We start from the raw sequence: 17409 nt of genomic DNA, 5'->3' as shown, positions 1-17409 counted from the left end.
CAATCCACACTGGTGCCCTTCCCAAACCTACAATTTGGTTCAATAAGACCCCTTTTAGCAATGCAAGGTGGGCCTAGTCAAATTCAGTACTGTATAGTGGTACCTCGGTTTAAGTACACAATTGGTTCCGGAAGTCTGCACTTAAACTGAAGCGTACTTAACCTGAAGCGAGCTTTCCCATTGAAAGTAATGGAAAGTGGATTAATCCGTTCCAGATGGGTCCGCGGAGTACTTAAACTGAAAGTACTCAAATTGAAGCGTACTTAAACCGAGGTATGACTGTACTGCAGTGGGGGCAAAGAGATAAAATTCTCCTACCCCAAAGCTCTAGGATATTGAGTACTAGGCTTCCATGCTGCCAATAGGTAAAAAAATGCTTCTTGGCTTCTGTTACTTCCCCCTGCTCCAGGTTGTCTTCCGCCACTCTCCACTGACTCCCTGCTGAACTCCCTTTTTGTCCTAGCCCCCCCTTTTTAAAAGAAAGGCAAATTGGGCTGCCTTCATGCAGGAAAGCAAAGGCCAGGCCTTTGGCAACTCTGACCACTCTCCCTTTCTTGGTGTGCTTCTGTGGCACATGGAGCCCAGAGGCATAATGTGGGAAAATGGGGAATAGAGAGGAGCAACTGGAGGGTAAAATAAAATAAAAAGCATAAAAAACCAAGATGTCCACGAGGGCTTTGGTGGGTACTAAAGAAGGGACAGCAGTTCTTGGCAACCCCTGTAAGTTGGCCAGTTTATACATCTTAAGTTGCTTTTGAAATGCAAAGAAGAATTATTGTGGCCCTTTATTTATTTATTATTTTTAAACAGTCTGTGTTTTTTTGTTTTTTTAAATAAATAATTAAAAAAGGTTGTGAGACCATGGCTTGAAAACGACCAGATATGGGTGTCATGGAATCATAGTGTTGAAATTAATGTTACCACCGACTTTCTAATGAAGCTAAGAGATCACAGTATAAAGCTGAGAATATGGGACAGCAAGGAGAAGGTTTGTTCAAAAGCCAAGTATAGTAAACCAAAGGCTACTGCACTACCATCGGATCAAGGATCTCTTGAAGGTAAGCAGAGTATTTAAGCAACAAAATACTTTATAAACACTATGTGCAGATAAAGGAATTAGCAGTTTGGTTTTCCAACTCAGTGCGCTGATGCATTCGTAACATTGCTAAAATGGGTTTTCCTCCCATTTTGCATGTCTGTTTTTTTGGGGGGGGGAAATAACTGAAGAATGTCCCTGGAGGGCACAGGCTGCTGTGGTTAACCCTGAGCTGGTCTCAGTTTAGTCACTGCCTAGATGCAAGACTGTATTGAAGCCCCATCCAAATCAGTTGAAAGATTCCCATCAGATTTTGTCGAATTTTCTTCTAAAACTTTGTGAGAAAAGAGACTCCTCCACAGGCGCTGATGGTCTCTTGCAAGTTGCAGAATTGGGAACTGCCAGATTCCATGTGTAAAATCAGTTTTAAAACGGATTCCTCCTCTATCCTGCCTCCCATGCAAATATCTGTTGGTGAAGAACTCTTGAGCCTTTGCTAGTATAAATATATTTTACTTTGCAGAACCCCCCCAGAAAGCTTCTGTTCTTATTTAGGGTTTTGTTGGGAACATAGCCTGGCAGGCTTCAGGGATGATTGCTTTGTATCGTGAATCAGAAAAAAACTGGATACTGGGCATTCTTCACACGTAACATTAATCCATATTCAGAATTAAAACATGGTACAGTTGCTTTTGCTCTACTGTTTGGAAGAAACAACAAGAAGGCTTGGCTTAGCATTATGAGTGAACCAGGGCTTGTGCCCCCTCTCCCCCCCCCCCACAGCATCTCTCAGTAGTAATCTCTGAGTATTAAGATAGGAACAAACCAGCAAAATTCTCATTCATAGTAAGCCATAGTTTATTTTTTACTATGGCCTAATAAATGAATGAGAACATGACAAGGTGACAACATATTAACAAAACTCATGAGTCCTGATTGTAATTTCTTCTTACCTTTCCTCCCCTCAATGTACAGTAAAGCAAATGATTTTGCTTCAAAGAAACTTCTTGGAAAAACGTCAACCCAAAGCCAGTTACACAAAAATTACACCACCAGAAGTGTCCCCCGTATCAGTGAAGTCAGCAGTTGGCATTATAGAAGGTACAGTAGTATGAGCATGGTGCTACATTATGTGACTATTCTACAGAAACTATGAGCCATCTCACTGTTTCAGCCTTCTTTGTCGCTTGAACTTGTATAACATGTTACAGTGGTACCTCTGGTTACGAACTTAATCCGTTCTGGAAGTCCGTTCTTAAGCTGAAACCGTTCTTATCCTGAGGCGCGCTTTCGCTAATGGGGCCTCCTGCTGCACGTGCGCCTCTGGCGCGTAATTTCCGTTCGCATCCTGGGGCAAAGTTTGCAACCAGGAGCAGCTACTTCCGGATTAGCAGAGCTTGTAACCTGAAGCGTTTGTAACCATAAGTGTTCGTAACCAGAGATACCACTGGATTTAACAACAGTGGGTTGGATCCAGACTTGCTCTTCTTGTTGGAAAAGTGGAGATGTCTTTCACTGATTTGCTTACTTCCCCAGGGCCATCTCCATGTTATTTTTTTTTTGGGGGGGGTGCGTTCCCCAACCCTCTGGAGCAGATCTGCAGCCCCTTCAGGAATCGGCCAAAATTGTCTCCTCCTTTCCACCGTCAGAGGCATTTCTCCAGTGGATCAACAGCTTTCTGCAGAGAGAAGGATGCCTTTCATTTGTGGGAGACAAACTCTGACCAGATCCAAGCAATTATTATATAGTCTCTTTTATGGCACAGTTCTGATAGCAGCTCATAACTATTGAAAGTTCAGTGACAATAAAAATAAACATGAAAACTGTGGAGAAAGTAAAACACAGATTAAAGCTAAAACAGATTTAAAAATCTGGGAAAATAAGATCTTTCTGGCTACAAAATGGCATCAGTGTGTTTATCTGGAGAGGATATTCCAAAGTTTGGCAGCTATCACCTGCAGTCACCCACCACACCTTCATGGCGGGCACTCTTGCTCTCTCATTTTAACTCCCTTTATACTCTGATCCATCCCAGCTCATTACCAAGAGTTCTGTAACTAAAACAAGTAAAGGTGGGGACAAATAATAATAATGATAATAATAATAATAATAATAATAATAATAATAATAATAATAATAATAATAATAATTATTATTTATACCCCACCCATCTGGCTGGGTTTCCAGCAGAAAAATAAAACACAATAATCTATCAAACATTAAAAGCCTCCATGAACAGGGCTGCCTTCAGATGTCTTCTAAAAGTCTGGTAGTAGTTTTCCTCTTTGACATCTGTTGGGAGGGCGTTCCACAGGGCAGGCGCCACCACCGAGAATGACATTATTGCAGAGTCTCTTTGGCCAAGGAGAATTAATGTGATTATATTTTCATTAACAACCACCTTGTCTTTGGAGTTATGTAAAATAATTCACTCATTTTTAAAGATTAATTCCAGTTTCCATAATTTTCACGCGGTAAAGGTAAAGGGGCCCCTGACCATTAGGTCCAGTCGCAGACGACTCTGGGGTTGCGCCGCTCATCTCACTTTACTGGCCGAGGGAGCTGGCGTACAGATTCCGGGTCATGTGGCCAGCATGACAAAGCCGCTTCTGGCAAACCAGAGCAGCGCACAGAAACGGCGTTTACCTTCCTGCCGGAGCGGTACCTATTTATCTACTTGCACTTTGACATGCTTTCGAATTGCTAGGTGGGCAGGAGCTGGGACCGAACAACGGGAGTTCACCCCGTCACGGGGATTCGAACCGCTGACCTTCTGATCGGCAAGCCCTAGGCTCTATGGTTTAGACCACAGTGCCATCCGCGTCCCTCCACACGGTACATCCACTCAATTCTGTCAAATGCCTCCTTTGCATTAATGAAGTATGTATCTGTAAATGGTCTATTTACAATTGCTCCTATTTATAGAAGTATTTATATGCCATTCTCTTGCAACACATAAGCAACATAAAAACATTTAAAACCAATATAGAACAATGATTTTAAAAATTGGCTGTTCAAGAAAATTGTAAACAAGGCCTGTAGTCATTAAAGTCTTCAAAAGTCTGAAAGTCACAAGTGAGGATGCCCGCTGAATCACTTCTGGAACAGTGTTCCACAGCCAGGGACTAAATGCCTGACTTCTGGCTGAGGCCACTTGGGACTTTGTAATACGGGGGGGTGGGGGTGGGGCAACTCGCAGTGATCTTCGAGATGATCCCAGTGATTGGGCTGGGACATAAGGGCTCAGTTGGTTGGAAATGACTCAACTGTTCAGATAAATTTTGTGTACCTTGAGTTTCCCAAAGGTAACTCAAGAAGAAAAGACATTATTTAACTCTCATCTAGAAGTCTTTTGAGAAACTTGAAAATATGAAAGGGGGTAATTCTAGTTTCAAAGAGAAAATGCACCCTGTCTCATAGCAGGCAACTTCTTAGAAAATACATTCTCTCCTATTTAAGACAGGAAACTGTCAGGGCATTGGTTCATCTAGTTCAGTATCATCATGCTGACTGGCAGTGGCGCTCCAGAATTTCAGACAAGAGTCTTTCCCAGGCCTGCCTGAAAATACACATGCAGTACACATGCTCTACCACTGAGCTATGGGCCTTCCATAAGAATGCCTCTTTACGATGGTGCTTTCCAACTCCTAGTTTTATAAGTACTTGTATTATTATTATTATTTTCGTCATCGTCATCATCATCACCATCATTATCATCATTTAAAATGTATTCCATATTAATCAGTGGTTCATTTGTTTGCTTGTTATCTTTGTGTTTTTATATTGTAAGTTGCCCTGAAGGGGAACCTGAAGGGTGGTGTAGAACTTTAATAAATAAAATAAAAACTTTTAGTCAGTTAAGTGCTTTTTAAATTAATTAACCTATGATCAGTTAATCGAACAGTGCAGCCCTAATTAGTATTGTGTATGTTACAGGTTCTCCTAGTTCGGCTGCAAGCAAGCACCTGGATGAAGATGCTGTCACTGAACAAAAAACTTCCCGTAAATCGCTGAGGTAAATCTCTCCAGGGCATAGGGCTATCGGAACAATTTCTGTTTCTACTGGGGCATGCATGTACATCTTTAAAGAAAGCTGAAGTCAGCTGTTTTTCCGGACGTCATGTCATGTCATTTATTTATTTATTTATTTGATTTATATACTCTCAAAAGAACCCAGGGCTGTAATTTATACTTAGACATTGACATCTATAGAACTGGTTTAAGATTACAGAGTACTTATAGCTTTAAAATGCAAGACCAATAGCGACGTGTTTTGCAACAAGCAAAATTGTCTCTTTTTTAATTTATAAATTGACTCAGTAGCTTTTGTCACTACCAAACTGTTGTTTTCTTGTTTACCAGCTTAATTTGCAAATTTCCCCTTTGGCAAGCTGCCAAAGCACTAGACTTAGTTAAGTTTGTTGGTTTAAAAAAAAGCAAGGGGGTTTATCTTGTAACCTTTAGCTTCTACAAGTCTGGGCAGACGGAGGTAGTGCCTCATTCTCTAAGGCAGAGGATGGTGGCAAGGCCATCTCTAGCTTGGGGGGGGGGCAAAGTAAGGTACTGGTAGTTCTCCCCTCGAGGAACCAGCACGAAACTTGTCCTCATCCAAGTCCTCAGCCAAACTGCAAGTTTTCCATTGGTGGGTCATGACACATTCTCTATTTATGGATCTCTTCTTGTCTCCTGTCCTTTTATCCAGGGGGTACAAAGGAGGCCAGGACTGCTTGCTACCACCAGCTCTGTGCCATTTCTCCGTAGTGCGACACTTAGTGGCTGCTTTCATGCGCCTCTCCACAATTTTTGTAAGGCAATGTGGGACTCAAACTGCCGAAAGCTCAAACTGGGCTCTTGGCAGCAAGGCCCAAGTGCTTTATATTCCCAGTGCCGCTAAGGCAGTTTCTGGAGACTGAAATAGTTTTTGGCTCTTTCACTACCTGGTAATGTCTGGAAAAGATAATGCAGCTCATCATTGTGACCAAGCCAGATGGCTTAAGGAAGCAATGGGTGCATGTTTGACTCGGTATCACTTGTTTTAGTCTGAGCAACATGTTGTGCTCAATAGCTATGCAGGCTTCTCTTCTTGCCTGTCCTCGCCTCATCTGTCCAGTGTGTTTATGCTACCACCAGCCTGTCTGTGACTTGCCTCCAGCCCTTGCTATTGGTTTATGTCAGAGACACCCAACTCCCAAAAGATGGCGATCTACTCACAGGGGAAAAAAAACTGGCAGTGATCTACCCCTTTTTTTTGGGGGGGGGGGTTCAGGCCAAAATTGCTGAGGTTTTTTTTAGGGAGGGAAATGTCAGACTACAGTAAAGGCAAAAAGGGGTTTAGTCGCTCACCAAAAGATCGCTATGGCTGCCTCACAGCCAAGACTACGTCTTCCGTTCCAACGATCATGCGGGAATGGAAGGCGGGGCGAGGGGGGGTGGATGCTCTTAGGCAAAACCAAAGGAAAAGGAGCCCGCAGTCGGCAGCGATCGACCAGAACCTCCTGGGGATTGACCCGTCGATCCCGATCGACCTGCTGGACACCCCTGGTTTATGTGATGTAGAACCTGACCCTTGTCTTTCCTTGGCTGTGTTATCTACCTCTGGCCCTTTGGATCTCAGTCTGCTTGTACCAGGATGGGCAAGTGGCAGCCTGACTCCAAGCTTTGCCAAGGCCTAATACCTGGGGAAAAGCAAGAGGGAAGGAAGGAAGCCGGGAGAGGCTGGGTTGCACTCAGTCTAAGTACTCTGTTGGTAGCTTGATAGCTAGAGAGACAGACAGAGGCAGCCGCCATAACATGCTCACTTTTTAATCATTGCATCTTGGGATACATTACAGAGCTGGCTATCGTTTGTTACTTTCTTCCTTTGACATTTTCAGATGACCTTTAATTTCTTGGAAAAATAGGGGGAAATTGAACTTTTGAAAATGTTCTTCATTTCAGGTACATTTCTGTACTTCAAATTTATTGTAGTGCTATCCCAGCTGTAAAACAGCGTTTCTCAACCGCTGTTCCGCGGCACACTAGTGTGCCGTGAGACGCTGGCTGGTGTGCCGCGACGTGCAGCGACGAGAAGGGCGATTTGCATTGTCACGTGCCTGGCGGCCGCCAATGAACAGCGCTGACCCGCCGGAAAGCAATATTTCTCCTCCTCTTTCCCAAAGCTCAGTGCAAACGACTGGAGGGTGGTTTTAGACAAACTTAAAGAAGCTGGCTGGATGAGCTCAACCTGAAACTTGCTGAGCAAAGGATTGTGCTGGCAGAGAAATCAGCGGCTTGTGAAGCCTTATTACAGGAGATTGCAACCAACACAGCAATTGGCAAGTGTTTCTTACAGTCATAATTATATAGTCAACATAGGGCGGCACAGAGTTAAATTTTTTTAACTTTTTTAATGGTGGTGTGCCTCGTGATTTTTTTTCATGGAACAAGTGTGCCGTGGCCCAAAAAAGGTTGAGAAACACTGCTGTAAAATACAGCTTAATGTATGCAAGTAACATGACTGGTTTTATTTCAAGAGATGTTTTATGAGAGTTGAGAGAGATCCTTAGCATAAAAGCATTCCCCCCTCCAATCCATAATATCTTGCCAGCCTATCTCAATATATTGGCTGCATTGTGGAGAAGCTGCTAATAGACATTCAAGTAGGTTTTCCATGTGCATCTGGTGCCTTATAAATATTTTTAGTTAGCGGCTGTCCCCCAAAGCACAGAGTGCTTTTATTAGGTGAAAGGAAGCTTGAATGCAGTTTGGTAGGGGAAGGGGCTTCTGAATTGGAAGATGTGAGGGACCTCGGGTGAGTGCATAGGATCGTGGATTGCTGCTATCTGTTGCAACTTGGAAAGCGATTCCTAGTAAACAGTCGAATAATGTTCATAGGACAGAGGTGTTGATGTAAAATACTACTTTAAGCCACTGGGTAATATAAATGTTTGTTGCATGGGGTTAAGCTTGTTTTGATTTTTGAGAAAATTGTAGAGTGTGCTTAATCTCCTCCTGCTGCTATTTTAAGATTTCTTGAATTGCTGCCTCTCCTTTCTTCAACAGTACTTAGTTCCTGCTTTGTAGACTAAATACCCATTTCCTGGTCTTGTCTTTTGAAGTCCATGCCAATTCAATAATTTTCTCTTCTAATTTTCCCAATAGGAAAACAGTCTCACAGGATGATTAATAAAGCATATAAATAAAAGCCCAGGAGTACAAATTTTGTAGACATTTTTAAAATACAAGTCACATTACTTTTGACTGCTACTTAGAAAATGGAGTTACACCATTTCATTGCCAAATAACTTGGGTGTGGTAGATTTGGCATCTCCAAAAACCTTACAGACATAAGGTTTGCAGCCAAACAAAATGTTGTCTTTATCAGGGCAACATCACACATTAGGCTATACTGGCCATCACAGGAATGTTCCTCTGTCATTGCAAACAGATTTGCTGGCATAAATGTTCGGATAGAGTGCCAGAAACTAAAATCCCATTTAAAGTTCATTTAATAGTTCTTTGACTATTAATGATGCTTTGCACTGCAGGACACCCTGATTCTATAATTAGAGGATGGTGGCAGATGGTTGGCATTGACATAAATCACAAGTGGCTTGGTACAAGTTGATCCAAGTTGCCATATATGTCTAATTCCTCTCATCTAGCTAACATATTCCAAGAACCATTATTCTTGGCAGTTTGTAGGGTAAGGCATGCCAGACATGACATTTCAGTTTCACTAAGTGTGGGATATGGTCTTAGGTAAGAGCATCCTCCGCTGAACAAAACAAAAAACTGAATTAAACCTTCAGAAGAAAAGCTAATGGACAGTAGCTAATAAATCTGGTTCCTTACTTGGTAAAATGTGATAATGCAAAACACTGCAGATTTCCTTGTCTGTACTTCACATCATTCACTCTGCATAAGTGATGGGGCAATTCACAGTGGAGAGAAGCATCATTTGCAAATTTTGTATTGCTAGATGTTTCCAGGATAGAAGGAAAGTAGAGCAGAAGTGGGACTTATTCACCATAATTTTTATTATATTGATTATACCCTGCCCATCTGGTTGGGTTTCCCCAGCCATTTACCATTTATGTCTAGTTCTGGACACTGACATCGGAAAGCAAGTTGGTTGACATAAGTGAGGCTTGTAAATACCTTCTTGTGTAGGTAGACATAGTTAGGAAGAAATAACACTGGGCAATTGGGCAGGGACACTTTTTTTTAAAATGGAGAGTGCTAAAAACCTTTTTCTGTCTGGCCATTGATGTGTCACCAGTAACTAAGTGTGTGCAGTTGAAAATGTGTAGCAAGGGGGCCATTGCCATTGGAGGTGCACTCTGGCCCACTTTACACGACACAGTAACTATGGTGCTGTCATAGTTAATAGTTTACTGTGAATGTTGGGATGGTTCCTGTTTCAGTTCTCCCCTAGTACTAGTGGGAACAATAAACTACTATGCTTGCCTTAGTGTTATGCCTGAAGTGGAGATTGTGGTTTGCTTCACATCATGTTTGTTTGAAATGAAACAAGCCTCACCCCCTATTAACTATGGTTTACTGTGCCGTGTCAACACAGCTGTTGTCCACAGTTTTCTTCTAGGAATTTATGCACATGGGAAGCATCTGATCTGACTTGGTCTGCTGTTGCACAAATAATTATCTTAAGGAGGGCATAGCATACAGACTGCTGCTTTCACAGTAAAACTGCAAGACCAGTGGCTTGTGGGCAACACCCTAATAGGACAAGTAGCAACAAACCCTTGTGAGCCATGAAGTCAAGTACTGTACCATAATGTCCGTCATGATGTCTCATAGGTGGGGTAAATTATTAAGTTTGTCATGGGGAAAAGTCAGCAAAAAAAAAAGAATATTGACATTGTGCTCAAATTGATATAATTGGTGATAACAATTAAATATTTTTTTGCAATGTGTTACATGCTAAAGATCACGAACATATGGTCTTCTAAAGGTCAGAGCTGCAGCCCTATCACATCCACATTTGTTTTTTTTGGGGGGGGGGGATAAAATATGAGTTGCCAGTACTCTTAAATTGATAAAAGTGCTTGTGAGTGCCAGCAGAAAAAAATCTACTCTGTACCGGTGATTACTGTCACAAAAAAGTCTTGCAAATATCACATCTGGCGAACAACATACATTCCTGGACAGAAATGCTATTTTTGTCCTAGCACACATCTTGGTGTGCATGGGGGATGAAGAATGTTTCAACCACAGTACTTCAGGGTTTTTCCTCCCCTTTCAGCTCCAGCAAAAAAATCTCAGTGGGATTGTAAACTCCCACAGATGGTATTGCAACCTCTGTAGTGTTCTGCCTGTAATGGGCAGGTGAGAATTTGTTTCTAAGCAGCACAGCAATAAATCCTTAATTGTGACAGTTGTAACACGTACAGTGTACCTATTAGCTTCTTGCTTTAATTGCAGCACCTGGAGATTCTTATTTCTTGTTGGTCATCTCAGAAGTATTCCATCCTGCTGCAGCAGCGTTCGAAATTCCCATTGTTCTAGGCGTGTTTTGCAACAGGGAATTTCATAAACGTGAGCAGTTTCTGAGCTCTGCGCCTAAGATTTCAGATTAAAATTGCCACTGTTACTCAGAAGTAAATTCCAACCAAGTTCTATGGGGCTTCCTCCCAAGTAAAACGTGCATGGATTGGGGACCTGAAAACTTCCTTTTCTTTTAAACCCAACATGCCATTTAGCTCCTAGCTTTCATATCTCAGTTTCTAACACTGTGCTGCAGGAAGGATTCATTTCTGCCACTAATGCAAATGAAACCACCATAGTTATTTCAGCTTTGAATTGTAATGATTCCTATTTCCTATCTGTGTAGGAATCACATCCACCAGTAAATGTAGGTTTTATTTTATATTTAGGGCGCTCTTGAGGCACAGAACTGATTTTACCATTGTTTTGACTAATGCCTAATCGTGGTACACATTTGAATTATTCAGGCACCTTCTATATGAGAACTGTGTGGGCCATAAGGGGGTAGACTTGGCTTTCTCTTGCCAAATGGAGATGCTAAAGTATTTGCTGCAATATTTCACACCAAAATAATTTGTTTTTATATGGCATAATAGGGGAAAGTTCTACACTGGCCAACTCTTGGCCAGTTCTAGCATATCAAATATAGTTTCTTAAGTTGCAGCCTGTTCCTGACTCTTCATTCTGATTTTGCAATCCTTGTAACCCCAGCTCAGTCTTCTCTGCTCCCACTAGTAAAGGAAGTAATTGGAAGTCCCAGGGGCAAGGTTTCGAGGTACCATACGATACATGCAAAAACCATCATAATACTGAAGTCCCTCTTATCCAATGTGTTTGTATTAACCATTGCTACAGCACCCATACCAGGAGGATTCGCATAAGTTCAACAGAGCCTTCTTCCTTCCTCTGCAAGCACACACACAGCAGTGCAGCAAGCAGGTGGTGCTGTGGTCTAAACCACTGAGCCTCTTGGCCTTGCCGATCAGAAGGTCGGTGGTTAGAATTCCCGCGACGGGGTGAGCTCCCGTTGCTCTGTCCCAGTTCCTGCCAACCTAGCAGTTCAAAAGCATGCCAGTGCAAATAGATAAATAGGTACCGCTGCTGTGGGAAGGTAAATGGCGTTTCTGTCACAGTGTTTCGTTGTGCCATAAGCGCTTTAGTCATACTGGCCACATGACCCGGAAAGCTGTCTGTGGACAAATGCTGGCTCCCTCGGCCTGAAAGTGAGATGAGCTCTACAACCCCATAGTCGCCTTTGACTGGACTTAACCGTCCGTAGGTGCTTTAACTTTTTACCTTTTAGTGTGGAAGGCACACCCAGACCTCATGCTTCCCATAATGGTCCTGTAGCACTGCCTGTATTTGCACGCATGCATACATGTGTGTAGAAAGGGGGGAAGTTATTTATTCAGATTTGTACCCAACCTTTCCTACAAGGGGAGCTCAAGGTAGCACACGTGGTTTCCCCCCTCCCCATTTTATCCACCAACAACCCTAGTAGGTTAGCTCAGAGACAGTGACTGGCCCAAGGTCACTTAGGGAGCTCCATGGCTGAGCCAGGATATGAACCCTGGTCTCCCAGGTGCTGGTCCATCACTCTAACCACTAAACCACACTGGTGCTTTGATGGACTTAATGGAAGTCCTAAGTGCATGGGTGTGGCTCCATAAGAAGAGATTAATTTTGATTAATTTCATCTCGTCTGCCTGCATATATTTTTTGATATTGGTGATTTAGGGTTGTATCCAATAGTTGTTCCATTTCCACTTCCGCTTGGCAGAACTTTCCCTCCCTCTCCTCCCCTGCACGCCTCTCAAATCTGCTCTGGAGAATGGTAGAGGACACCCAGAACCTATCTGAGAAGTAACGTATGCAGGGTGAGGAGGAGTTCTTTTGCATAAGCAGAAGTCATTGAATAAATCAGACGATATTGTTAGATGCAGCCCATGGTATAGGTTGCGAGTGGCTGAATGGTCCTGCGGTCTTGAATGCTAGTCTCTTTTTTGTTGTTGTTGCCTGTAAATAAAGTAACATGATATCACTTGGGGTGTGAATGAGAATACTTCATTATGTGGCTATAAATTGTGCCTCATATAATTAAAGTGTTAACTACTGGATCTGACTTGAAAGTAAGCTTTGTGATGAAAAAGAATTCTTCATGATATGGTTATAAATTAGACAGATTATGGCTTTCAAATATGACATTTGAATCCTTTAAAAAAGTAAACAGCTTTTCTCCCAGGCGATTTTAAGTCGGAATGTCTGAGCTGTGCCGAGAGGAGTTGTGCCTTTAGAAATAAAACATTCGTGTTAGTCCTTTAATAAAATATAATCCCTTATTCAGTGTTTTCAGGGCATACTAAAAATGCAGATTTCTGGAATTGTACTGGGAGAGAGAGCACCTTGTTAATTTCTGCACTTGACTTGTGGCGTGTTGTTATAATCCTAAATTATATGCATTCATCCGCCGGAAGATAGCCACGTGTTGTGAAACTAGATTAGGGCGCAGAGGAATCCTGCATTTGTTCAGAGATTTGTTCTGAACCCCATTATGGTAGCATTATATTCATTGAACAATTTGTATGACTGCACACGTTAAGTTGACACACAGTGCTGGGAGCCAATTCAACATCTTGCTTATTTTTAGGCATTGCAGTAGTTCAAGCTGGGTGTAATTAATGCATGCCGGCAGGAAGATAAACGCCGTTTCCGTGCGCTGCTCTGGTTCGCCAGAAGCGGCTTAGTCATGCCGGCCACATGACTCGGGAAGCTGTACGCTGGCTCCCTCGGCCAGTAAAGTGAGATGAGCGCTGCAACCCCAGAGTTGTCTGCGACTGGACCTAATGGTCAGGGTCCCTTTACCTTTTTAAACTGAGGACACAAGGGACGCGGGTGGTGCTGTGGGTTGAACCACAGAGCCTAGGGCTTGCCGATCAGAAGGTCAGCGGTTCGAATCCCTGCGATGGGGTGAGCGCCCATTGCTCGGTCCCAGCTCCTGCCAACCTAGCAGTTCGAAAGCACGTCAAAGTGCATGTAGATAAATAGGTACCTCTCCGGCAGGAAGGTAAACAGTGTTTCCGTGTGCTGCTCTGGTTTCACTAGAAGCGGCTTAGTCATGCCGGCGCCCTCGGCCAGTAAAGCGAGATAAGTGCCACAACGCCAGAGGACACACACACCAGCCATGTAGGATTGTGGTTGGTTAGCCTGCCAGAGAAGGTGAAAGTTCCTCTTAGTCACTGACAGTACTTAGCATGCAGGGATAATGCTGGATTCAAGCATGCCCTTTTAAATTGAGCTCCGCTAGCTGACATATAGAATTGCTTCTTGTGGTATCTTGTATCTGCATTGTTCCCTGTATGTGTAAGTGCTGCTCTGTGTAGCTTAGATCGGTCCTGGCTGTGCATGCTGCAGGCATCCCCAAACTCGGCCCTCCAGATGTTTTGGAACTACAGCTCCCATCATCCCTACCTAACAGGACCAGTGGTCAGGGATGGTGGGAATTGTAGTCCCAAAACATATGGAGTGCCGAATTTGGGGGTGCCTGCATTAGTGCCTCACCCTTGATACATATTCATTGAATGTAGGGTTGTCACCTGTCCTGTATAATACAGGATTGCCCCATATTTCAGTGTAAAATGCTATGATCTGTATTGATACAGTTCCTCCCCCCCCCCCCGTATTTCAACACACACTCTCTGTCTCCCACGTTAGGAATCTTCTCCAAATGTATGTGTTTGAAAGGTGTGTGAACGGTCATAGGAATCATAGGATTGTATAGTTGGATGGGACCTCGAGAGTCCTTTGGCCAAATCCCCTGCAATGCAGGAACCTTCTGCCCAACGTGGGGATCGAACTCACCGCCCTGAGATTAAGGACTTGGTTAGATTCATAAAGATAAAGTGCTTTATGTGCGTTATAACACTGTGACACCAGATGGCACTGTGGAATCCCATTTTTCGCCATCGGGATTTCGCTGTATGAAGTTTACAAACTGTTTAACTGAATCACTTCTTTAATGTGTCTATATCCAGCCTAAGAGTCTCATGCTCTACTAACTGAGCCATATTTAAGCTCTAGGTAGCCCCGAGCAGACAGATTTACAATTTTGTGTGTGTTTGTGTGTGTGAAATTCCAAAGGGGGCATCCTGTAAGACTGCAGTAGATCAGAATGGATTGCTTTCACATCAGCGCCAGATTGGGGGGGGGATGCCCCCCAACTTCCATGTCCTGCCCTGCCCTGCCCTGTATTTTGCCAGAACAAAGGTGGCAACCTTAATTGAATGGATGTAGTAGAATGACAGAAAGGGGATTTTAGGAGAGGCATATTTTAATGCAGACTTTGCCAACTTGGTGCCCTCCATATGCTTTTGGTCTAGCACTTCCACCAGCCCCAGCCAGCACATCTATCTCCCAAAACATATGTTTTAGAGGTCTTAGAGGTCAGTATTAAAAATATTGGCCATTAACCATTCTTTAAATATGCTAGTTAGGTTTTATTTGTGCTTCAGAAAGAATTTCAATAATTGTTCAATTTTTCAGCTAGTTGAGCCTTCAGTCGCATTAGGCATATGTCTCTTTATCATCAAAGCCTGAATAGGAATCTAAAACTTGACTGGTCTGATGATTGCTTAGACATTTCAAAAGAACAGTTTGCTGGGTTTTGGTATTGGGTCGCTGTTAGCCAGCCTGATAGGTTATTCTCCATTCACATTGGCTATTCCACACATTGCCTGGCATAATTATTTGCTTGACTAGCATTAGCATAAATCAATTTTCACTTGATTATTTGGTGTGTCAGTTTCTGCAAAATCTCATAACACTGGTCATATTTCATCTACATTATACAACTATTCTACTTAATCTCATGTGATGAGTAATTACATAATTAATTCTTGCCAATAAAAATATAGCTCCTAGTGAGCTTTTTATCAGAAACTTTTTAACAATCCTGTTCTATCAGTGTTCCAAAATATTGTAAAGCATTATCTAAAACTAAGACCTCCCTTGCGTGTATAATTATTTTAATGGGTTAATTAAGAATCCAACATTTTAATAGCACACACCTTATTAATTGTCTCATTATATCCTGACAATATATCTGCTTTCAAAAAGGCAAGGAGAATGTTCTGAGTTGGGTTCCCCCCCCTTAAATTCTTAACATTAAACAGAATGGCAGCCTTCTTCTCTTAGAGAAACTGATCGCCATGCCTTGTGTATCCTTTCTCCCAAAGGAGTTTCTTCAAAGGGTGTCAGAGGAGCTATGTAGAAATTGCTTATCCAGTGGCTTCTTATGCTTCCTACTGTCTAGCCTTGAAGATTATCATTGGCAAAATTATGGCTTGGAACCTGAGGTTCTAGTTGTTGGTGAGAGGGCCCTGTGACCAAAGCTCCATTCACAAAATGCTCCCAGTGGCAGAATGGAGGAGGTGCCTTTTGTTTCCCCCCTTTTCCCACCCACCCAGAAGAAGCTAGTTAAGCAAAAAATACAGTTTATTTAGGAAAACGGAATATAAAAAATTAAGCATGTAGGAAAGGCACAGAAAATAGCATTGTGGATGACCTAGCTTTCTAAGTATAAACTAGTGCTTGAAAACTAGTGCCTGTGGATATTCCTGGTAAAGGTAAAGGACCCCTGACAGTTAAGTCCAGTCGCAAACGACTCTGGGGTTGCAGCGCTCATCTCGCTTTACTGGCCGAGGGAGCCGGTGTTTGCCCGCAGACAGCTTTTCTGGGTCATGTGGCCAGCATGACTAAGCAGCTGCTGGCGAAACCAGAGCAGTGCATGGAAATGCTGTTCACCTTCCTGCCGGAGTGGTACCTATTTATCTACTTGCACTTTGACATGTTTTCGAACTACTAGGTTGGCAGGAGCTGGGACCGAGGAACGGGAGCTCACCCCGTCACAGGGATTCAAACCACCAACCTTCCGATCGGCAAGCCCAAGAGGCTCAGTGGTTTAGACCACAGCGCCACCCGCGTCCCTCCCGTGGATATTCCTAGTCCACGTTAAAGAGATCCAAGCATGTTATTCTCCAACAAAGAGTTGCAGGGTTTATACAAAAAGCTGGGTCTGTTCTGTAAGCAATGCGCATCACACCCTGCTACAGCAAAACATTTCCTGATGAAAGAAGTACCGTTGAAACTGTTAGAATACTGGTGTGGGGAGCCCAGTATTCTTGTGTTGCGGCTGCCCTCCGTGACAGAAGACAGCACACATTTTTATTAGTTGCAAAACTAATTTATTAAGAGACAGATGCAAGCTGCCATCTGCTCTCGGTCAAAAGCGAAAGCAAAGTAAAGAACAAAGAACATCACATGACGGGAGTCAGGTTACATCCGGGCTCCTGCGGTGGGAAAGAATAGCAGTCTTAAATGTAAACAAAACAGTCACATGTTGCAGCTGTACCCATGTGTAGGATTTCTGCTAACAGAAACATGGTGACACCACAACCCTGTGTAGGATAGGACAGATTACTGGAGATGTTTGAAGACAGAATCTAGATCTAGAACCTAAGAGCTCAGTCCTGTGCTCAGTGAGGCATCATGTGTTTGACTGAGAGGGCTCTAAGCCATTCCCCTCATGGCTGTCTTTATATGGCAAGCTGTCTGTGTGCAGTACCTCCCATAGGGAAGGGCGTATGTTTCCCCCCTATGGCACCAGAAAAGCTTTCTATTGGAGGACTGAAATATAGAGAGAATCCCCTTGGCGCACACCACTGTATGCAGATGGATTGTTGCATGAAGGCAGTAAACATGAATAGAACTTTAAAGCCAACTGGCAGCCATCTCATATGTGCCAGTCCCAAAGCAGACAAAAGCTGTAGTATCTCCCTCATGGCTTGGATTTATGGACTACTTAAAATGAGGCTGCATTTTAAATTTTAATA

At 43.0% G+C, this 17409-nt stretch overlaps 1 protein-coding gene across 4 annotated transcripts in view; it reads left to right on the top strand.

Annotated features, from left to right (window-relative positions):
* CFAP92 (cilia and flagella associated protein 92 (putative)) overlaps window positions 1-17409 on the top strand; it is a 55831-nt gene that overhangs the window by 11139 nt on the left and 27283 nt on the right. For all 4 annotated transcript variants that reach the window (XM_035106273.2, XM_035106272.2, XM_060271460.1 and 1 more), the window contains 3 exons: window positions 851-1058; window positions 2012-2137; window positions 4973-5051. In XM_035106273.2, the coding sequence (XP_034962164.2) occupies window positions 851-1058; window positions 2012-2137; window positions 4973-5051 (413 nt within the window). The remainder of the gene's footprint in view (window positions 1-850; window positions 1059-2011; window positions 2138-4972; window positions 5052-17409) is intronic.

This window comes from Zootoca vivipara, chromosome 2 (genome assembly GCF_963506605.1).
Source record: "Zootoca vivipara chromosome 2, rZooViv1.1, whole genome shotgun sequence".
In the NCBI taxonomy this organism is placed as follows: Eukaryota; Metazoa; Chordata; class Lepidosauria; order Squamata; family Lacertidae; genus Zootoca; species Zootoca vivipara.
This window is presented reverse-complemented; position numbering and strand designations above follow the sequence as displayed.